The sequence below is a fragment of the Oryzias latipes genome, chromosome 23 (assembly GCF_002234675.1).
Source record: "Oryzias latipes chromosome 23, ASM223467v1".
Lineage (NCBI taxonomy): Eukaryota > Metazoa > Chordata > Actinopteri > Beloniformes > Adrianichthyidae > Oryzias > Oryzias latipes.
The window spans coordinates 6440220-6463410 of NC_019881.2; the positions used below are offsets into that span (position 1 = coordinate 6440220).

General features: G+C 39.8%; 1 protein-coding gene across 2 annotated transcripts in view; it reads right to left on the reverse strand.

The window, feature by feature from the left end:
- The window catches only part of LOC101159479 (striatin-interacting protein 1 homolog), a 40455-nt gene extending 17857 nt beyond the window's left edge, over positions 1 to 22598 (reverse strand). For both annotated transcript variants that reach the window (XM_011490929.3, XM_011490928.3), the window contains exons 1-9: positions 22296 to 22598; positions 12680 to 12749; positions 11612 to 11686; positions 5778 to 5912; positions 5194 to 5314; positions 4711 to 4779; positions 3416 to 3522; positions 3206 to 3333; positions 2071 to 2259 (exon numbers count right to left, since the gene is read on the reverse strand). In XM_011490929.3, the coding sequence (XP_011489231.1) occupies positions 2071 to 2259; positions 3206 to 3333; positions 3416 to 3522; positions 4711 to 4779; positions 5194 to 5314; positions 5778 to 5912; positions 11612 to 11686; positions 12680 to 12749; positions 22296 to 22406 (1005 nt within the window). In that variant the 5' untranslated portion in view covers positions 22407 to 22598. The remainder of the gene's footprint in view (positions 1 to 2070; positions 2260 to 3205; positions 3334 to 3415; positions 3523 to 4710; positions 4780 to 5193; positions 5315 to 5777; positions 5913 to 11611; positions 11687 to 12679; positions 12750 to 22295) is intronic.
- Positions 22599 to 23191: the final 593 nt, after the last annotated feature.

The following is a 23191-nucleotide window of genomic DNA, read 5'->3' on the forward strand; positions in this document are numbered from 1 at the left end:
CTGAGCTGTGTATCCAAGTGACCACGCCCCCTCTACCTGGGTGCCGTTTTTAGAAAAGAACTTCTTAAATACAGTCGTGGCCAAAAGTTTTGAGAATTACATTGGAAATTAGAAAAGTTGCTGCCTAATTTTTTTAATAGCAACTTGCATCTATTATTATTTGTGTAATTCTCAAAACTTTTGACCACAACTGTAGGTAACAGCCTGTTTGCGCCTTTATCTAGGTTTATGTTGTTGTTTCTGCATGTCTTGGCTTCTTTGGTCCAGTGTTTGAACGTTTTTCTTTCTTTATTATTACTTTTGCATTCTCCAAGTCTGTGATGTAATTGTTTTCTTTTGCAGTTATGAGACCTTCTTTTTTCTGCTGCTCACATACGTTTTGTGCTCCCGATTTTGTGTTGAACATGCATAGATGGTTTTATTCTATTTTGTCCTTTAAAGACCAATTCTATTCAAAATTGGTGTTTTTTTAACATGTTTTTGTAGCATTTTCCTGATAATGGAGGACAGATGTAAAGAAAATTAAGCTCAAAATTGCATTTCTGAACATGTCTTTATCCAAACTGTTGTAAATCAGGTGCTGTTGGAAAAAAAAGCTGTTGGAAAAAACATTTGACCTGTTACGTGAAAAAATGAATCGATCCATACGTCTTTGTTTTCCTCATCCGAGCTCAAACCGTACGGCTAGCGGGAGAGGGTGTAAACTCTCAGCAACTGGGAGGGGAAGTGGGGCGGGGTTGCTTTACAACGGTCCTGCCCACAACTGTGGCATATTTCTAATAACCTACAGCTGCTATGCAGTAACCTTTATACTTAACAGCACTCTTTTTTTCTATTTTGGCTAAAAACAGCATAATCATAATTGAAAGACCACTGGGAATGCTTATGAAAAGGATCAAAAGATGATCAGAGAGGGACTTTTGGTGATCCGACACTTGTCTGATTTTTTTGTGAGGGTTTAAATTGTGTTTCTTCATGGCTCTGTGCATTGCTTCTGTTTTATTGAGTGGTTAGTGTCTTCGTAGCTGTTCTCCCTCATAAATTGAACTGAGGGAGCAAAAGCGCTGTCATATACTTTTTATACAAGACCACAACCAATGGAGTGGGGGTGTTGTCACTCAGTTTGTGTGGCGAGCAACGCTCATCACTAACAGCTGATGGTGACGCATCATGACAGGCGGGAAACCTTGTGAGTAAGACTGGAGGCCAGCTTTTGAGACACAGATCTTAATCCTTTCATTTTTCTCTTACAAAAAAAAACAAAAAAACCTTACAGACAAAAAAAAAGGACCCGATTTCTCTTTAGCTTGATCAACATCCACTTGTATGGGATTGAAGTGTTATTATGGATCATTTGAAGTAGTATCCGTTGCATTTGGCTGCAGTTTAAGTGAAATGTGAACCCAGCTCGGCCCAAGGACATGCAGATTTTCAAGGAAACAACTATGAATGCAAGATATAAAACTTGTAGCTCTAAATGTAGATCATTGTCATTTTTACGGATCAATACAAGTGTCAGATGTATACCAACATTACTTCCACTAAGTATTCAAAAAAACATCTCACTTGCAATAAACTAAAATGATTTTAAAAAATAGTTAAAATTCTTAACTTAAGTGGCAACTTCTTTACTTCTGCACTGAAACATGTTTAAAAATGGAATGAACTGAAGCCAAGTCAGTTTCCCTTTTAACAAGTTTGTTGTTTGGTTTTTTAGCCTCCCGGTTTAACCAATAAAGATTAACATTAATAAACGTGTTTACATTGTGGCTCCAGCACATTTTCTGGGGTTTTGTGATGTCATTTCCTGCCAGGGAAGTGAAAATGGCCTCCAAATGAAGGTTCTCTTACCACACACTCCATCCATTCCTATTTACAGATTTTACCCAATGACCATTTTACAAGATAAAAAATCTTTAGCAAATTGACATTTTTCTCTTTTTTAGGTTTGTAACGTTAAAAAGGGTAAAACAACTTATATTTTATGACTAAACCACAAGCGTCAACACACCCTGGCTTCGTGTGCGCTTGTGTGCGTTTACTGTCGCTGTGTGTGGAGGAGCTTTGTACCCTGCGGCTGCGGCGGCCTCTCTTCTGCTGCTGCTGCTGCTCAATGAGCTCCATGGCGGTGGCTGGCGGCGAGGCCGCCCTCATGGCTCGGACCACCTTGATGCTGTCCTCTGGGAGCGGGGGCAGATTGAGACGTTCCCGGGATCGCACCTTCATCTCCTGCAGCTCCTGGAACCCCCCCATTGTGAACTAGAAAGCACAGTCATTTGCAGTTTTCTTTGTGAAGATGAAGGGCTAGCGTAGTAAGTCGTCTATAAAAGTCGGCCCAACCCTTAGTTTTCTACATTAACAATTCTGCTTGGTTTTCTAATCGGATCTGAAGATTCCATGTTCGGATTGACAGAACAAGCCTGATCCCCATTAATCAGCTTTAATCAGGACATGAATGGATGGATATTCAGAACCGGGGTTTAAACCCTTTAACATGGGTGCTGTCGCTGGGACAGAAGAATCACACACACTTTTATGCAAAAGTGTATAAGTATAAATGTCTAAAATGCTATGGAAGCACCGGATACCGGAAATGCTTTTTCATTTCACTATAAAGCTGCGTTTGTTGATTCAAAAATAAAATGAAAACTCAATCCGCCAAACGGCTTTTTACATCAGAGAGCCCCGACGCACGCCATCGCCCCGCCTCCCCCTGGAACTCCTGACTAGAAATGATTTATACGACAGTTCTTACGCTGTGGATGTGAAAACGAAAATGCAATCCCCTCTTTGCATTATCGCTTTAGTTATGTCACAGAATGAGCGGCAATGAAGTAGAAAATCGATTTTTCATTTTATTTTTGAGTCAACGAACGCAGCTTTATTGTGAAAATGCAAAAGTATTTCCGGTATAGACTTTTACTTTGAAATATGAGACAGATACGCTCCCCTAAAAAGATGCATATCAGCACAAATCGACTTTTTCAGATTGTTTACGTTGATTGTGTGAACTGCTTTTCTCTGCTTCAGAATCCTTTGGAATTATGTCAGTTGCGTAAACGGTTGGAAAGTTACACTGATTCAAAGAACGTCAACACTGGAGTTAAAGGTTAAAAGGTCGACTGCCAATGACTGGACATTTATAGTAGCTTAAAATCAACAGTCAACATCCAAGGCTGCGAGTCTTTATCTACAGGGAACTAACCAGTAATGTCTTCCACAGAAGCAGCAGGACCTTCTTCATGGGGAAGTGAGGCGCGTTCATGCTGCAGAACTTGGTCACCATGGTGAAGAGGAGCAACGCAAAGGGCTCTCCACTGTACAGAGGGGAGCCTGAGGGGTAAAGCGTGAATGAACTGTGAGTTCTGATGGATGGAAACAACTGTAACGTCAGGAACACTTTACAGACACGCACCTAACTCGGTCTTGAAGGCCTCCCTGGCTGCTCTCCACTCTGGTTGGTCATCCTCTGTTTGGACTCTAATGGTCTCCACCATCAGGTACATTATACTCAGTAAAACTCTATGAAAACACAAAGGTCATGGGCGTCGCATGCTTGCACAGGTATAAGGAATCTGGAGGTGTTTACAGGTAAAAGTGAGAATACTTTAATCAAAGGAAATCATATTTTTGAGGTGAAATCTGCAAAGTAAGGTTTCCAGATGTTTTAAGGCTGTCCAACTCCTGTCCAACAAAGATTTGCTCCTGATTGAAGATTTATGCAACTTTAGCAAGCTAGCTGAGTGCATTCTGTACAGGAGACACAGCACAGAGGAGATTGATTGACAAGGCCAACAGCCAATCAGGAAGCAGAACGTGGTGTTAGAAAAATGAAAAGAAAAGCAGAAAGTCACACTGAAAAACAAAATCTGTGAAACCGTGAAAGGTGACCTGCGATATAGAAAGGGACTGTTGTACTTTGTAGTGGAGCTGCACGATGTGAGGAAAACCTGCGACATTGGTGACCAATATTGCAATGACAATATTATTTGCAATAAATGAGCAAATAGCAAAAAACAAAATTTACTGCTACAATTCATTTAAGCAAGTCAACACAACTTAAATTATACTCCAAATGACCTTCGTCCCCATAGGATTCATTTGATTTGAAATTAAATGCTTCAAGCATCAATCTGATTGTTTCAGCATGTGTGTAAATCTCTAAGGAAAACACTTATCGCAGTGTACAGTGTCCTATCACACAGGCTGATATCGCTATGACGATATATTTGGGATTTATTGTGCAGGCCTGCTTCATAGGTTGACTGATTGCTCTAAATCAGGGGGTGTTCAGTTCCAGGCCTGTCCTACATGTTTTTCAACCAACCTGCCATTGAAGCTCCTTATTGGCTAAACACACCTGATCCGGGTAACAGCAAAACAACAAATAAGGCAGAATTTCTGGAAAACCAGCAGGGGGCTGGCCCTCGAGGTCTGAAGTTTGACACGCCTGCTCTAAATAGTCCCTGGGTGTGAATGTGAGAATGTGGCGCTGCATCAGACTGGCAACCCCTTAAGGGGCGAACCCTCCCTTCACCCAGCAGTAGCTGGGATAGGCTCCAGCAACCCTGCAACTCTTAAAGGGGTTCTAACGAAATCATTGGGTGATTAAAAAAAAGCAATGATTTCTGGGCTTCAAGAGGGGCTATTTTCTTAACAACAAAGCAGAGCAAAGGAGAACTGAGAGATTGATGGGCTCACATGACTTACCTGAGCTCTGTGCTGTCTGCGAGGGAGATGGCCGGCTTCCTCACTGCACTGCTGCACGCCTGGTTGTTACTACACACAGATAATACTGCATCACTGCACAAAATATCGGCCAGCTTTTTTTTTATGTAACCAGTGGACCAGCACGTGTCAATCTTTGCAATCTGCAAGTGTGACTTGGGAAGTGAGTGTCGAATTATGATGGAGCTCGGAGACTCACAAAGGGCTTTTTCGGTCCCTGCCAGACGCAGTGTGTGTGTGTGTGTGTGTGTGTGTGCGTCTGCCTGATGGCCCTGTTTTTGTCGAGCAGCCTGACGACATGCCAGACTGTGCCATGATACCTCCCAGCCGCTTATGAAACAATAGAAGGTCCTGACGCTGACTGATAGCAGCAGCAGCAGTGCTGATTTGTTGCACCCCCATCTCTTGCTGATTGTGGGCATTTTTTATGCTTCTTTTAATCCTTTTTTCTGCCCTCATACTCACTCTATTTCCATGCTGAGCAGTTCCAGCAGTGCCGTGAAGATGCCCATGTCGTAGAGGAGGAAGACGTTATGCCGGGACCAGTGGAGCACGTCTCCCTCTGTGTCGCACTCATCAAACACTCCTGAAGAAGAAAAAAATAACAGAAAAAAAAAACGTGTGTTTTTGTTACAAAGCTAAGACGCTTCTTTAGGGGGTAAAAAAAACAGTTCCTTCATAACTGTTCAGTTTTCCTAGAATGTTCCTGCTGACATCTAAACAAAAATCACTTTATTGACTTTATTATTCTCAACAGTGTCGATTTTTTTGGATTGTTCAGGACCCAGATGTATTTTTTTTTCCACTTTCTCTGTTTATTTAGTTTTTATTTTAGCAAATAAAATGAACTTTTTAGCATTTTTGAATGAAATTCACCTTATTTTTTAACATTTTTGTCAATAATTTAGGACTCAACATGGACGTTTATGCTGTTAAGAGTTCTGTAGCATCTTTTTTGTATTAACTGTAGTTAAGTGGTCTGCTATTACTACAGGCCTATATTGCTTTGGTTTGAGCTGTGGGATTTTCCACATGGGGGCCTCACACACCTTGCGCCAGGTAGAGGATGGCCCTGGCCACCTTCAGCCTCTTATCTCTGTCTGTCACCTCCAGGGCATCCAGGAGCCTCATGACATAAGCCCTCTGCTCGTCCACAGTCAGCTCAGTCCACCTCCGGCCCCCAGCTGCAGGAAAAGCAAATTCCCAGAGTCCAGTCAGAGTTATTTCATCAGCATAATTTATTGTAGAGGTCTTGTTTTTTTTTAATACAGTAAAAATAGAGACCAAGTTTGCAAACAAAAAAAGGTTTTGCCTTAACCAGTGTTTTTTTTTAAGAGAGATTACATCTAATATGAGTGTCTCTTGTGTCCAAAAGTAAAGTTAAACATAGAATAAATGAAGATGGGATAGGCTCCAGCAACAAAATTGATTAGGTGGTTCAGAAACAGATGGATGGATGATGACTGGGAATTACAAGGTTCCTCTGGTTCTACGTCCTAAGAGGCTAACACTGGTTTTATAAAGCAGCCTTTGTGTTTGTTTTATCTTGTAAAGTTGAACTGTTTCACAGTGGGGGAAAAATTAAAAAAGAAACAAAAACACTTGGTTATTTGACATGGCTTCCCTGACTTTCATTTTTAAATGCACTTCAACCTGGAAGTAAAATTCTCTACAACAATTTTAACAATACTTGAGAAGCTTTATTAAAACCGACAATAGACCGTTTATTCGGGCAGACTATTATGTTATTAAAACCATAGAAATAATGTTTAAAAGTGTAAGACCAATAGTAAAAAATATTTTCTAAATAAAAATATGAAAAACTATTTAAAACCAAAAAACTGTTGGGACAGAGCAACCCCGCCCCCTTTCCCTCCCTGTTGCTGGGAGCTCTGAGTTTACCAACTCTACCGCTAACTTACAGCCCCTCACACAGTGGCTGATCTATCGACTGAATTACCCCCCTGGGCGAGACCAGATGCAAACTTGGACAAGAAAGACGAAGACATGGATCTAATCGTCTGCAAAGATGGGTCATAGTGGATCGGAGCAGGGAGCTTGTGGCCTGCCCAGATTATTTTCTGCATCATCACTGTGATCTTTTTTGTCTGCTCCTGATTAACAATAATTGAAATAGAAATACTCAGAAATGCAATTTTGAGCTTAATTTTTTAAATAAATGTCCTTCATCACCGGAAAAATGCTACAGGAGCGTGTTAAAAACACCCAAAACACAATTTTCATTTGAATGGATCCAACAAACAAAAGCTGTGGCATTATTGTTTTAGCTTGACAAATTATTTCTTTGGAAGAAACAAAATGTAGATGTAATGTCTATCAAATCCCCTTTATCATACTTGGGATTCCCAAAAGTGATTTAAAATATTGGCATTCACTTGCTGTCAGAAAGATGGGCTGTTGGTTTTATGAGTCTAGCTGGAGGATTACAGCGCACTTCTGAGGAGTGACTAACATGAAGTAACCACAGAGAAGATGGTGTTGTGTACTGGTAAACACGAGCAGGACGGTTGGTGAACTTCACACGATGACATCACCGCACCCACAGAAGAAAAAAATACAAGCCTGTCTCATCTATAAAGGATGATTGTTTGGACCGTCGTCTATTCTTGGAGTCTTCATTTGATTAAGGGGACATTAAGCAGCCTAATATCATCATCATTATCATCATCATCGTCATCCTCATCATCAGTGAGGGGCTGATATTTTATTAAAGAGACCCAGACGAAGCCTCTATTTTTAACGCCATCTTCGGAGAGACTCGTATGTGTGTTTAATTATCACAGCAATTTATTGGAGTGACTGACGGGGAATTTTAGGGTTTATGTGGGAAAAGACAGAAAGATCAGAGGTGGCTCTGGTGCGTAAACCTCAAGTCAAGCAGGGAAACGATCGTTTGTCAGCCAGGGTCGCTGTAATGAAAGAGCAGCGTGTAAAGAGGCCACTCTGGGTCCATAAGGGAAATAAAGCTTTCATCCAACTCCGGCTTGTTTTCTGGGAGTTATGTCTCTTTTTTTGCATGCACGCAAAAAAAATTTATCTATCTATCTATCTATCTATCTATCTATCTATCTATCTATCTATCTATCTATCTATCTATCTATCTATCTATCTATCTATCTATCTATCTAATGAAACACTTAGCATAAAAAAACGAGATTATTTCTGCACAGGAGGGATTAAAAATACCTAATCTCTTGTAAAGTAATCATTGTAACAAGGCTCATGATCAAACTGTCCCAGCCCACATCGATCACATGAGTAGAGCTGTCAGGCTGATCATACTTTTAGGACATTAAAGGATCAAAACATTATGTTAGCCCTCACGCCATGAACTTAAAACACTACAGCTGCACACAAGGGACAAACATCTTTTGAAAACCTGCAATGACTACTTTTGTATGATAGGTTGATTTCAACCTTCAGGTTGAGCTTTTGCTCTTTTCAAACAGACATTCACTGAAAAGTGGGGTGTTGTACTCACTTGGCATAAAAAAAAAGATATACAGTGGTGGAAAACATTGGTGGTACCCCTCAGTTAAAGAAAGAAAGTGCACAATGCTCACTGAAATGACTTGAAATGTTCAAAAGTAACAATAAATTAAAATGTTTGAATTAAATAATCAAAATCAGCCATTACTTTTTAGTTGTTGATTAACAGAATTATTTAAAAAAAAAAAATAATGAAATAGGGCTTGACAAAAATGATGGTCCCCATAACTTAATATTTTGTTGCACAACCTTTTGAGGCAATCACTGCAATGAAACGGTTATTGTATTTGTCAATGAGCCTTCTGCACCTGTCCACAGGTATTTTGGCCCACTCCTCATGAGCAAACTGCTCCACTTGTCTCAGGTTTGACGGGTATCTTCTCCTAATGGCATGTTTCAGCTCCTTCCACAGATGTTCAATGGGATTCAGATCTGGGCTCATAGAAGGCCACTTCAGAATAGTCCAACGCTTTTCTCTTTGCCATTCTTGGGTGTTTTTGGCTGTGTGTTTTGGATCGTTGTCCTGTTGGAAGACCCATGACCTGCGACTGAGACCAATCTTTCTGACACTAGGCAGCACATTTCTATCCAGAATGCCTTGATATTCTTGAAATTTCATTTTACCTTCACAACTTCAAGACACCCTGTGCCAGATGCAGCAAAGCAGCCCCAAAACAGAACTGAGCCTCCTCCATGTTTCACAGTAGGGACAGTGTTCTTTTGGTTGGATGCTTCATTTTTGAGTCTACCAACATAGAGCTGATGTGCCTTACCAAAAAGCTCCAGTTTTGTCTCATCTGTCCAAAGGACATTTTCCTGGAAGCTTTGTGGCTTGTCAACATGCATTTTTGCAAATTCCAGTCGGGTTTTTTTATGATTTCCTTTCAACAGTGGTGTCCTCCTTGGTAGTCTCCCATGAAGTCCACTCTGGCTCAAACAACCACAAATGGTGAGATCTGACACTGATGTACCTTGATCTAGGAGTTCTTTAATGTCTTTGGAGGTTGTTCTGGGCTCTTTGGATACAGTTCCAACTATCCGTCTCCTCAATTTGTCATCAATTTTCCTCTACCGACCACGTCCAGGGAGGTTGGCTACTGTCCCGTGGGTCTTAAACGTCTGGATAATATGTGCCACTGTCGTCACAGGAACTTCAAGCTGCTTAGAGATGGTTTTATAGCCTTTACCTTTACAATGTTTGTCTATAATTTTGTTTCTAATGTCCTGGGACAATTCTCTCCTTGGCTTTCTGTTGTCCATGTTCAGTGTGGTACACACCTTTTCACCAAACAGCAACGTGACTATTTGACTCCGTTTAAATAGGCAGGCTGTCTGATTATGGGTTTAAAAACAGCAGTGATGTCAATTAAAGGACATACCTGAGTTCATCATGACCCCCTGGGCAATTAGTTCTCAGTCTTTTACGGAGGTACCATCATTTTTGTCCAGCCCTATTTCATTAGTTTGTTTTTTAAAATAATTCTGTTAATCAACAACTCAAAAGTAATGGCTGATTTTGATTATTTAATTTTCAATAAATTTTAATTTATTGTTACTTTTAAACGTTTCAAGTCATTTCAGTGATCACTGTGGACTTTCTTTCTTTAACTGAGGGGTACCAACAATTATGTCCACCACTGTAAATTGGAAAGCATGCAGACTTTCACCGCTTTCTCTTCCTTTTTTTTTGTTTTTATTTTAATTTATTTTAATATAGGGGGACAGCGCATATTAATAAACATTTCTGTCAATATGCCAGAGTTAGCCAAAGGGCTATTTTTCATCTGCAGTCCCTGGGTAGATGTTAAAATCACCCTAAATATCAAAGTAAAATTACATATCTACATAATATTAGATACATATATTAAACAATGCATTCAATAAAATTAGCAGTTAACTTAAAAACAAATTAGTTATAAAACAATCCAAGATCAGACAAATGTAAGAACATACGTGCACATAAAATACGTTACAGTAGCGAGGATCAGCGAGAGGTAATTAACTTAGTGTTGACAGTTCTGATTGTCAATGAGCCATTTCTTTAATTGTGTCTTGAATAAATGATATGTGTTTTGATTTCTGATAGTAACACTCTTATGCTACGTTTACACCGGGCATTCAAAAATGCACTTTTTCACAGCTTCGATATATGAAAGAAAGACTTGGTTTCATATAATTCCATCCGGGCACAAACCGCAATCATTAATTTATCCTCCACAATCAATTTTCATACGGTTGGTTCTTCAGTGAATTTAAAGAGACACCATCCATACGTCACTATGAAATCCGATTCCATGATAAGGCAAATAATCGAAACACAAACTTTATCGAAAAACACAAACCAACCACGTCATTCAAAAACATGGCAATGGATGTGAGCTGTGTGATGCTGTAGGACTTCCTGTGACGCCCGCTGTGCAGTGCCCAAGGCAGCCATTGGTATCTGGTTGTCTGTTATGTGACTCATTAACTCACTTAAAAAAAAAATATTTTCATTGCAGTTTTGCAAAATATGTCAATTTTGATATTTCCTACAAAAACATCTCTTCCAAGTGCAAAAACTTCTTTTTTTCGATAACTGCGAGTTTTCCCCCGGATATTGTCATGTTTCCATTGGTCAAATTTATTATCGCAAATCAAATTTGCACATTTTCATAGGTTAATGGAAACGCAGCTTCTGAATCTGTTGTCTCGCTTAATGCGCCCTATACTTCGGTACGCCTTAAATATGACATGGGTTTGAAAATAAACCTTTCATTGACGGTGCAGCTGAAAATACGGTAGCGGTTCCAGCTCGCAACAAGTCCAAGTGGGTTGGTCTGCCCTCAAAAGTGCAGTGTGAAAATAAACCAAACAATGGAGTGGAGTTTAAAAATCATCAATATGTGTGAGGTCATCTTTAGCTTCACCTCCTAAAATCACTTATATCAAACAGTCAAAAGCAGATACCCTCTTTGAAGACCATATTAGGTAGGGCTGGGAGACAGAATTTTTAATATCACAATTTAGTTTTTTTCATATCGGGCGATAATATCTAGTTGGAAACGATAATATCTACTGGTAGTCGGTAGTTTTTCTGACCCTTCAAAATAAAAGTCTATCGCGATAAACTCATTCTTCTATCAATATAAAGTTATATCACGATTTAATTATCATTTTATCGCCCAGCCCTAACATAAGGTCACTGTGACTGCAAACAGCATCTACAGGTCACATAACTTTATCAACTGCAGCTTTGAAAGGCCAGATAACAGCCCTGGACCAGCGATTAAGAGCAGATCTAACCTCGTAGTCTATCAAACAAACTCAACTCTGTTTTAGCTACTTGATCTGTAAAGCAGCAGCACAGGTCAGTTTCAGATACACGACTTACAATGGGTCCTAAAATCCTCCTCGAAGTAGTCTCTGTTTAAGGCGAACTCTGGCTCCTCTGTGTAACTGTAGAGTTCTGCAGAAAAAACAACAGGAAGCACTTGTTAGAATAACCCAATCCAGTTTTTATCCTAATGTAAAAGGTTTTTTATGGGGCGTATCTGCTCTGTTGAAAAGATAATGCAAATATGTATTGTCATTTCTGGGGTTTCTACATATGAAACTCCCGCTCCAATCATCTTTTGATCTATTTTCAAACTATTCACAATGGTTTTTTAATTATGCTGTTTTTAGCCAAAATTTAAAAAAAAAACTGTGTCAATTTCTTGGACATAGTTTCTGCAGAGCGGCAGTAGTTCGCTTAAAATTCCCCTTGAAGTTGTGGAAGGGAGTGTTGCCACAGAGCCCCCATTGCTCCTCATTGCTAAGAGCTTGAAGCAGGGAGCTTGTGGGCCACCCAGCTTATTTTCTGTCACAAATAAACCCTTTTTTTAACTGTATTTTTTTGTGCTCCTGGTTCACAATGATTTGAATAAAAAGAAATACTCAAATTTATATCTGGATTGTTGAAAAATGCAACAAGAACATGTTAAAAACACCAAACATTTTCATTGGAGTGAGTCTTTAAAACTTCTAAAAAAAGTGTTTTCATAGACTTAATGTGGATTGTATCTGCTGTCATATCTATCAGCTTTTTGGAAATGAATCTCATTTGTAAAAGATAGACAGAAACAGGAAATACTTAATATACATTAAAACTGATCTAATCTTTTATCAATCTTCATTAATGGTCAAAGTTTTGGACCTCTGGTTGAAAAGGTTTATCAACTTCTGGACCAGGAGGACAGGACATTCTCTCTACCTAACTGCCTTCATTAACCCCACTGCACCTAAGTAAGGCTGTTGAACACATGCTTTATTAATGCTTTTTAATTTCTACAGTGGAGGTAAGTGAAAGTACTGGGTCCCAGCTCCTACAAGTGAATGAGTGACTCTCTTCAGGCCTTTCCTGTTTAAATAAAGATTTTTTTTTTTAACCTGGTTCCGTTTAACAAACTTCTGAACGTACCTGAGAGTTCAGCAGTGAGTGTGTCTGTGTCTCCATATTCAAACTCCAGGTTTGGAGACTCCATGGAGCTCTGGAAAATAAAAATAAAAATAAAATAAAAAACATTAACAAATAAGCACCTGCATGACACCTGCATACAAACAACACACATGCTAAAAGCACATATTAATGAAGAATTCTTAAAATAAAAAAACCCTCAAGCAAATATTTCTGCATTCAGTATGTTTACACCATAAGCCTAGACTTACATTTCCTCCTGTAACCCTTGTGCTATCCTAGGCACTTTAACATTGGGAGTTGGGTCATCTAGACCCACTAGACAGTACGTTGAACCTTCTTTCTTCAATGGTTTGTGATCTTCACTGGTGTCCATGGATTACATGAAATCTTTCCACCTTTATCCACCTTTGTCATGGTAGGGAGAACACGTCAATGTAAGGGTGGGGTCATCTAAGATAGCACAAGGGTTAAGATGGTTTGAAGGTCAAAGTGGAGCCAAACACCCTACACACAGTAACCACTAGGTGGTTACATTGACTTTTTCCCCCCCTTTTTTGAAATGGGGGTGTGGCCAATAGGTCACAGACAGACGGAAGTAATGGTTGAAACGGCCGTCAGGTGCAGCTCCCACTAAACACAAACTACTCTCAACATCATCCATGTTTTCTATGATGTGACGATTGAAGTCCAGAAAAACTGTGGCGGTTGCTCCACTGCCGGGGCGTCAAGACGTCCAACAGTTGGTTTGACGCGCGTCAAAGATGCCGGCAGACGTGAATGTGGTGCGCAAATCGCATCACATTTCTATGGCAACATTTCCATGGCAACCACTCTCACCGATCGGGAGTGAGGTGGCTGGAAGTCCGCGCCCCTAACACTTGAAAGTGAGTGACAAAATCTGTCAAACCTTTGGAGCATTTGACGGGAGACCACATACTTTCATGAGGGATCTGATTGGTCAGTTTAAAACCTGAACTATAGCAGTAAATATTTAAAAAAAATGTTTAAAAAAACGTTTTAAAAAGGTATCAGAGCAAGAATGGTTATTCTGACACATATACTGAATAAAAGTCTATGGATTTTGGCTTCCAGCAGGAACTTCCTGTTTGGAGCGCGAGAGGGGAGGGGTCACTGTTCTCTATACAGTCAATGGTTGGTGCTTTTGGGACATAAAACCAAAAACACTAGTGCTCGTGCTTGCTCCCTTAGATGGCTTTTCAGGTTGTTGACAGTTGCTGCCGCCTCGGCCGGCGCTGACTCCTCATCTGCATATCACGCCTCAGATCTTCAGTTGGTAGCAGGTGTTTCCTCTTGACACACACACAAATGACCAATGCCAAAAGACCGCCCACTGCAGAATCACCGTCAGGTGTTGCAGCACCAGAGAGGGAACTCAGGAGAGAGATCCTGTTTGGCCCCCAATCCCCTGCCGATTAGCAGGGAAATATTGATGGCTCTGGCTTCAGCCTCACCCGGTGATGAGCACATGCTCATGGGAAATCACAGAGTGGCTATAATAAGGGCACTGACTGTTTTAAATGCATCAAGCATTGCCCTCGGAAACAGTAAAGAGACGTGAACGGACACGTTTTAAGAAGGAAGCGACTTCACACGTTTGTAGACAAACAGGTTGTGCGAGATGTCTGGAGATTCGGCATTAAAAACACAGAAGACATAAATAAACAAAAGTCAAGCGGTTTAGGCAAATATGCACTAAGGGTTTTAGATTCCACTGTATGAGAAAGAACAGAGCTGAAAGAAATGTAAGAAATGGGGATGGACGATGTTTTTTGTGAGCAATTAAATCAATTTTCCTGCAGATGAAGTTTAATCAAAGGAAAACTAAAGATAATCTTCCTGTAAGCTTCGAGATAGGGACATAATTTGTCTTTAATCCTTTGAAAAATGAGTCCTGGGGGGGCCAGCCCAGCTCTGTAAATAAGGATGTGCTCCACTACTCTGCTGGCCTGCTTAAATAACTTCTGCAACCTTTAACCCGTTTAACCTGCTCTCCAGTCAGACCAAATATGCAGCATATTGATCGGCAAGTTTAAACATCTGATTAGATGATGATATTCATGGATTTGGAAAACAGGAAATGAAAAATTTCCAGAACTTTGTAGAAGAGTTACAATGAGTCGCCTTAAATTTGGTTTTTCCTTTAAGCTTTACCCCTTCAAAAGTCCAGGTATGACCAATTTAAACAAAAAAAATCCACTTCTTTCATTTAAAGTCCTCTTATTACAACCTCAGAGTTAAATCTGGGAGTTTTATTTGACCAGGATTGATCATTAAAAGCTCACCAGCTTCTAAAACAGCATTTTTCATCTACGCAATACATCCAGGATGAGAAATATATCATCTTAAAGTGATGCTGAAAAACTAATTTGTGTATATGGTACGTCTAGGCTGGATCACTGTAACTCTAGAATCAAGTTCAAACCTGCTAACCTATAAGGCCTTACATGGTAAGACCCCATCTTATATCAAAGACCTCATAGTGCCTTACCATCCAAACAGAACACTTCGCTCCCAAAACGCAGGAGTGCTTGTGGTTCCTAGAATTAGTATAAGTACAGTTGGACGTACAGCCACCAAACCCCTGTTTTATGGAATAAGCTCTGAGCTCATGGAAGACAGGCAGACACAGTTTCTACTTCCCGGAAAAACCCACACATGCACGGGGAGAAAATAAAATGTAATTGATTTTCTGTTTCAGGTCCCCCAGCTGGGACTTGAACCGAGGGCCTTCTTGCTGTGAGGCAAGCGGGCTGACCACTGCGCCACCATTGTTAGTATTATTACCATATGCTACATTTACAATAGTGCATGCAAATTACTATTAACGTCTGAATTAAATTCAATAATAACAATTAGTTGGTATTAGGCTGGTAGAAGTTAGAAGCTGGGGAAAGTATGGTGCACTGGGGTTCTGTCCTCTACTCTCATCTACTTCTCTTCTCCTCCTCTCCTCTATTCATGATCATTTATTTATCATTTCCTTATGGCATAACCTTATGGCATTCAGAGCCAACAGCAAAGTAAGCATCTCACTGTACAAGGAAACCTGTTTCCTTACCGTACATATGACAATAAACCCCTTTGAATCCTTTAAATCTATTTATCAATTAGTTCTCCGTGCCTCTGTTTGGTGCAGTGTGAGTCATGCGTTGTCCCTCTTTCCCACTCCCCTCTAGGGGAGTGGGAGTGATTCCAGATTCCAGTTGGCTCATCTCTGCTCCTGACCTTGGCTGTACAAGTCGTCTCTGGCTCGTCTCGTGGCCCCAACCGCCCCCAATCTCCATCTGGATGTCTGGATGAAAACCACCTGCTGGACTATTTAAACATGTAGTTGTGTATGGAGTCCTTTACTGTTCATAATTAAATAAATAAATATGACCACGTGCAAATACACAATCAACCAATTGATCTCTCATAAATATATAAAAAGATCATGAAATTGTGAAAAACCTGCACACTGATTTTAAATTAGCCATTATATTATTCAATATATTTCATTTTGCTTTAAAACCTGTTCATTATTTTAAAACAGTATTTTAAAATATTCATTTTAATCATGTTGAATATTATTATAACTGTCTTTTCAGAACCTCAGATTTCAAAAGCAATATTTTCCAAAGTATCTTTGTTTTTATTTCACATTGCTGTTTTTCAGAATGACCTATTTATTTCATGATGACATTTTTCAGCAGAATGAGTCTGTCTGTCAATCAAACCAGACAAGGCAGAGACACTTTTGTGATTGGCTACTCTTTTACTCAGACATAAGCAGCAGCACCCTAACTATATCGATCTAAGTAGCTTCAGCGAATGTGACGGCGCAGTGCACACTCCTCAACACTAGGGGGAGTATGCACCTCTGCACATCCACAGTGTTGCCAGTTTTGGTTCTAAATTTGCGGATAAAAATGGCTTTGGGCGAGTATGAATAATTCGGGTGATTTTGTGGTTGGTTCGGCGGTTTTCATTTTCTCATGAAAATATAGTAGTGGTCTAAGTTAGGCTGGGTGGCTGTTGGGAGTTCCACTGAGCTATGAACTGGAGTTCCATGAACGCACCATGCCGCGTGTGGGAGGAGCTACCAGCTAATGTTTTTAGCCTAATAGCTACATGGAGCGGTGTCTGTGCTTATCTCACTCACAATGCATGAATGCACAACGCACACGGAGAATGTTAAGAGATCCGGTTTATTTATTTTAGAATAGTTCTACATGATAACAATGTTTCCCTGTTTGAGTTCATGAGATCATCCCAGAGAGAGTCTGTGCTTCAGCTCCTGCAGTGAAACTACATCTTGATGATGGCCGTCTCAGCGTTTTTTTTCCATCTCTATCAGACAGAGCGTGCAGCGCAAGAGTGTGTGTGAGCGCAAGTTAAGGTTGTGTTGCTCAGTTCGCCGGAAAAGTAATAAAAAAAGGTTTCCTCCAAAAAAACAGAGACTTGTTCTTTTATTAACCTGCTCTGAGCGAATGGCTTGAGAACGAGAGTCAGGAGTGTTTCAACGGGGGACTTAAAGATGTGGACGACCGGAGCTCCTCTGTGGTTTGGTCCACACAAACCCTCAAACTACAAAAACAGAGTCGTCAGTGTTTGCATCTTCTGCAGCAGACACAAATGGTTTGTCACTACTTGATCCGCTGATGTCAGCAAAGCCGTGGAGATGTCGCTGAAATATGTCATCTCTCTGACTGGCACACAGCAAAGCGGTATCTAGGAATATGAGTCTATTTCCAGGGATCAGCCAATGAGCGTGTAGATCCCACCCACTTTCACTGATTGACAGACTCATTCTGCTGAAAAAGTTCATCATGGAATAAATAAGTCATTCTGAAAAACAGCAATGTGAAATTTAAAAAAAAAGATAAGTTGGAAAATATTGCTTTTGAAATCTGAGGTTCTGAAAAGACAGATTTATAATAATATTCAACATGATTAAAATGAATATTTTAAAATGCTGTTTTAAAATAATGAACAGGGTTTTAAAGCAAAATGAAATATATTGAATAATATAATGGCTAATTTAAAATCTGTGTGCAGGTTTTTCACAATTTCATGATCTTTTTATATATTTATGATAGATTAATTGGTTGATTATGTATTTGCACGTGGTCATCTTTATTTATTTAATTATGAACAGTATAGGACTCCATAGTTGTGGAGTTAGATAAGCAAATTATTTAAGAGTCTGGGAATGTCACCTATCCATCCTGGAATAGGATCCGTCCTTCATGTGGGCATCCCTGAGGTTTATTTTTTTTTCCCCTTGGAATGTTTTTGTTTTAGGAGTTTTTTCGTACCGAGAAGGAGGGTCTAAGTTTAGTTCAGTCTGTTTAGTTTAATTTAGCCATTACTAATTGAATTCTATGACTGATTTTATGTATTGTACAATTGTGAAACCCGTTGAGACAATTGTGTTGTAATATTGGGCTGTATAAATGGAATTGAATTTAAGAAAAAAAAACTGCAGAAATTGGGTTGTGGGACAGAAAATAAAGATTTTATGTTAGATTAATTAAGCTTTTTACATCCTCATTCTAATAGAAAACATTAAAAAAATGATTTTTCAAATTCAATCTTATAATTTTATATAATTATATAATTTTCTAAAGCAATAATGAACTTAAATTAAGATTTTGCACTTTGGTGACTGAACCACTAAAAAAATGTTCACATCTGATTTTCTTTAGTCCTGTCATCTCTCAACAGCGGTTTGACAAGTGCCTGCCAAATATCATTGAAGCTTGCTGTTCTGAGTGTTAAATGAGTGTTTGACTCATGGAAGTAAAAGTTTCTTTTAATGTTTTTTTGTCTGATTTGTTCGCTCTTCTAAAAGGAAAAGCACCTGTAACCAGCGAAATCCATATAGACTCAAAGAAATGGCAGCAAAACAAGTCATTCATAAACTTCGCGTGGATCTGTGGGAACAACCACAAAAAAAAAAAAAACGAATTTACAAACACCTTGTGAGACATGTGTATTAAAAAATGCATAGTAATGTTTGTTTCAGAAGCTAGAACATCCAAGAAGAGCCTCGTCAGGAACTAGATGTCCCCGATCATCCAAAGCGCCTTCTGTAAGCAGAGAAGTGTAACTATGGATGTCTTCTACTTTACTGTTGTGCCAGAAAAAAATAGAAATGACTCTGTAATATGCTTTTGACTGCTCTTCAAATGCATGTTTCTCTGAAACAAAGCTAGTTTTTAAAAGTTGTGTCATAAGAAGGACTTGATGACATTTTCCTAATTTCAAGAGGTTTATGAAAAACTGAATGGTAAGGAAAACCGGATTCAAAAACCAATGTTATGTGACCAGTGCTGTCCATTACTCATCCAGCTGTTGGATGTTTCAGCTGAACGACGTTCAGCTCTTTAGAGGCCTGGAGAGCAGAAAAGATGAGGAACGCTGCAAAGACAGAGCTTGGAACAAAGGTCACATGTGTTACTGAAGATCCTTGAACCTTTTATAATTTGAAGATGCCATTATTAGGACTTTAATTTTAATCCACTTGCTTGAATGTGTGGATTTTAGATACAATTTGGTACCTGAAGATCTTTAAATAAAGTCAAGTCAAGTACAGAGGACAGAAACTCTACATGTGCAGAGCTTGACAGTAATTAAAAGAAGTCTAAAATGGCTTTAAAAAATAATTACATTTTAAATCAACCCTTCTCTTTGTTTTTTAGGGTAGGCTTGGTCTGAAAATTGTACTCTCTGTTCTTTCACATTGCACTTTTAGGGGTGGATCAAACCTGCGGCATTGTTTACTTATAACCAGGTAGAAAAAGTGCACAAGGGAGAAAAATTGGAGCCTTTGATTATTTTACACAAATGGCTGAAGAGGGTGATTTTGCCCTAAATTGTTGTGGTAGTTTGACCAACATAGACAGATGGTCGATTTTTCTGTCAATTGATTTCATTTCTTTTATTGAGTCATTTGGAAATGATGAAACAGATTAGCAAGTTACAATCCGAAGAATCGAAAGTTATATTCCAGGGACATTTGAGTTTATTCTTCATTTTAAAAATATCCTGCATTATTTTATTCCTGATATGTATAATTATTGTCAGAATACTGGTTGTTCTCCCAGCAGGAAATATGAAGGGATATTAAAGTTATGAATTCCTGTTGCTTTAAAAAAATTCCTTATATTTTTACATTAAAAAATATATACTTTTAAAGTCTTTTATTTTGAAAGAGTAATTGGTAATTAAAGATCTGGAGCTAAACTTCAGGAACTGAGATCCCTTGCTCTGTCCTCTCTGTTCAATCCCAACTCTACCCTCTAATCGAAAACAATTGTGTCTCCAAACTGCTGTGGCACTTCGTGCTGACACTTTGCATCACGTCACTGGGCACATTCAAGGCAGGGGACCTTCCAACCCCCCCACCCACCTTCGCTTTAGAGGATCTCCATACTATGATTCCACCGCCGCCACTATCATCATGACCACACAGCAGCTGTTAGATTAATATGCTTCCCCCAGAAAACTTCAGTAAATACTTAATACATCTTTGAGAGTTTTGTGTTGTAAATCTTTTTGTTTTGAAACCATAAAAAAAAGCAACAAAAAAAAAACATTTTAAATAACTACTCCAACCAACCCTTTATTTTGCAACTCTACAAATAGATTTAATATATTGTAATAGATGGAAATCCCTAAGAGTTCTTTGAATTCTTAGATGTTACAAAACATCATCGTTTTGGAAAATTCAAGACGACAGCCTCTTCTGGAGGTCAGAGGTCAACAAAACATCGGTTGTGGTTGTAGATTTAAACTGGCGAAGTGTGTGTGTGTGTGTGTGTGTGTGTGTGTGTGAAAATTCACAAAGATCGCTCGAACTAAGGGCCCCCCCCCCCCCCCCCCCAAATAATGTGTGAAATTGCCAAATTTCTGCAAAATTGACACAAAGTCGTAGGTCCTGTGGCCATCCCATAATATCTTTAAAACTTCCTTTGGATATCCAAGACGTGTGTTTGGGTTGCAATATTTTAAGGTTTATAAGGCTAAGTACACGCGGCCATTTGGCATGCGTTTAGCCCACGGTGTTCACACTGAGCAAGCAGGGAGGGGCTTCTTCTTCTTCTACTGTTTACTAGCTCATGACTGCCACATACAGTTAGAAAGGGGTTGGTGCGAAATGTCAGAGCTGTACAAATGCTGTGATTTGGGCGCAAAACGGAAATGGTTTAGTTTATTGCTAGCGTCCTTGCAATAGCGGAAAAAAGATTAGCATGATTTCGTCAGGCTCGTCGTCGTGTCTGGGTTCAACAGATGAACAAGCTCCGCCTCGAGTTTGGCGAGTTTCACCGCGTCACTACCAAATCAGAGTTCCCGATTGGTAAAAGTTCAACCTGGTTTAGTTTGCAACGTCCGTTTAATGGCGGCGCGTTTTGTACGTAGAACCCCAAATCTCTCATTAAAAACTTGCGTAGGAACACAAAGAATGAATGGGAATGGGAATCTGTGGTTCCTTCCGCGTGTGACAAAGCGAAGCTGCAGCTGCAGACTGTCATGTAAATAAAGCATCTTAGCCATATGAAAGTGCTCTCCTTCATCCTGTCATTTTGCCTCATCATCACACTTTATTGTTTTCTGGAAAGAATTAGTGTCTTGCCCCCCCCCCCCTTTTTATTTTTAAGTTGTTTAAAACTGGAGAAGCTACATTAAGTAATGTGGAAAATAAAAAGCACTTGATTTCCTCAAACTTTAGAACATTATTAGTTAAGGCACGTTAATTTTAATTTTTTTCTTATACTGAAAAATATGGTGGTGTGGAAATCAGACTGTGTTGACTGTTCCCTTTAAAAACTATTTTTTTGAAGTTACCAAAATAAAAGCACTATGAATTTGCTAGGCTAAAAGCAATTTATATATGAGATACAGTTACAGTGCTCAACATTGTGATCATTAAATAAACATAATTTTACCATTTTATTACAATGGTGTATTAATATCCAGGTAGAGTTCTTTCTATGTCACACTCCATAAACAAGAAAAAGAGAAAAAAAGAAAAATCTGTTTCGGTACAATATCACGATATATGTATCACATTGTCAGACTCTTGCTGATATACCGATAGTTTTTAGTCCAAGTAACACATTTTTGAGAGCAAAAAGGCTGTTTAAGCATATTTTTGCTCATTTCACATCTTTTTATGTTTCTAAAAGCTAAATTGATGTTTCCTGCAGGTGCAGTAAAGTGGTAAATCCCGCTGTCAGATTAATGAATTCATTCCATCAGATTATCGTTTGATGAATGAACCAGATGTGATGCCCAGAGGAAATAGTTGCAGCGGTAATAATTCCATGCTGGGGTTCGAGTCCAGGGTTGGGGGTCTTGCTCGGCGGCAGGCATATTTCTCCTCTCGCGTTCGGCCCCACCGCAGGATTACCGGGTTATTTTTAGGGCTCAGCTGCCAAAATAACACCTCGCCGTCTTCGCGCATGCTTTCGAGCCAAAGCATGGCGGGAGGGGAGGGGAGGGGGGGCTGGAGGTCTGAAAAAAGCTCCCCAGCAACAACAACACACACACATGCAGGAGTGTACACCCCTCCAGAGCCGCGGCGCCGTCCACAAACGCCCCTTACATTTACCTCCGACTCCTTCTGCTGGTCCTTGAACACATCTTTCCCTTTCGGCCTCTGCCTGTCGCCGTTATCGTTAAGGTTATTAATGAAAGGTACCTCCATGTCCTCCGCCTGCATCTTTGCTCGGTCGCTGCGGTTCACCTCCTCCTCCGTATACCGGTCCGGTGTAGAGCTCTGACTGCACAGCAGGAGAGCGGTGCGACTCCGGAGAGCCAACTTGAAGATATGCCCCCTCCTCCTCCTCCTCCTCCTGCTGCCGCCGCGTTTTCCCCAATCTGCTTCATTTGCTATCCTCGCGCGCCCCGAGGGGGCGGGATTACAAACGACGGAGAGGTGGGGCCAAATGACCTCGTGGAAAGCGGTGTCAGTAGAGCAGCAGAGTGGACAGACGTTGAGGGCTCCTTTAGCCCTCTAATGACTTGACTGTGTGATGTGAGAACTGTAACACCTGACAGAACTTGAAATACACACACACTAAATCACAACACAGTCAAATATGATTAAAAAACGTGCTAACATTTCACAAAAGGAAGGAAGTTGACATCTAAAATACACGTGTTATTCATTTTTTAAATGATTACTATTTTTAAATATAAATAAATGTAAAGCACTTAGAAGTGTTCTGAAACAGGAAAAGTGCTTTATTAATAGTTGAATCTGAATTTATCCCAACTTTGAAGTTACAAGCATGTCGTGCGTCTTTGGCAAATGGTGTTCACACTGGACAAGCAGGGAGGGGCTTCTTCTTTTTTTATCGTTTACTTGCACGTGTGTGTCACTTACTGGAGGAAGAGGCTTGGTGCGAAATATGTCATAGCAGTGTAAATCTCGCAAATGTTGCTCCAGGCTTTTATTTTCCACATCTCTATTCTGATTTATGAAATATTTGGTGCTGTATTTCC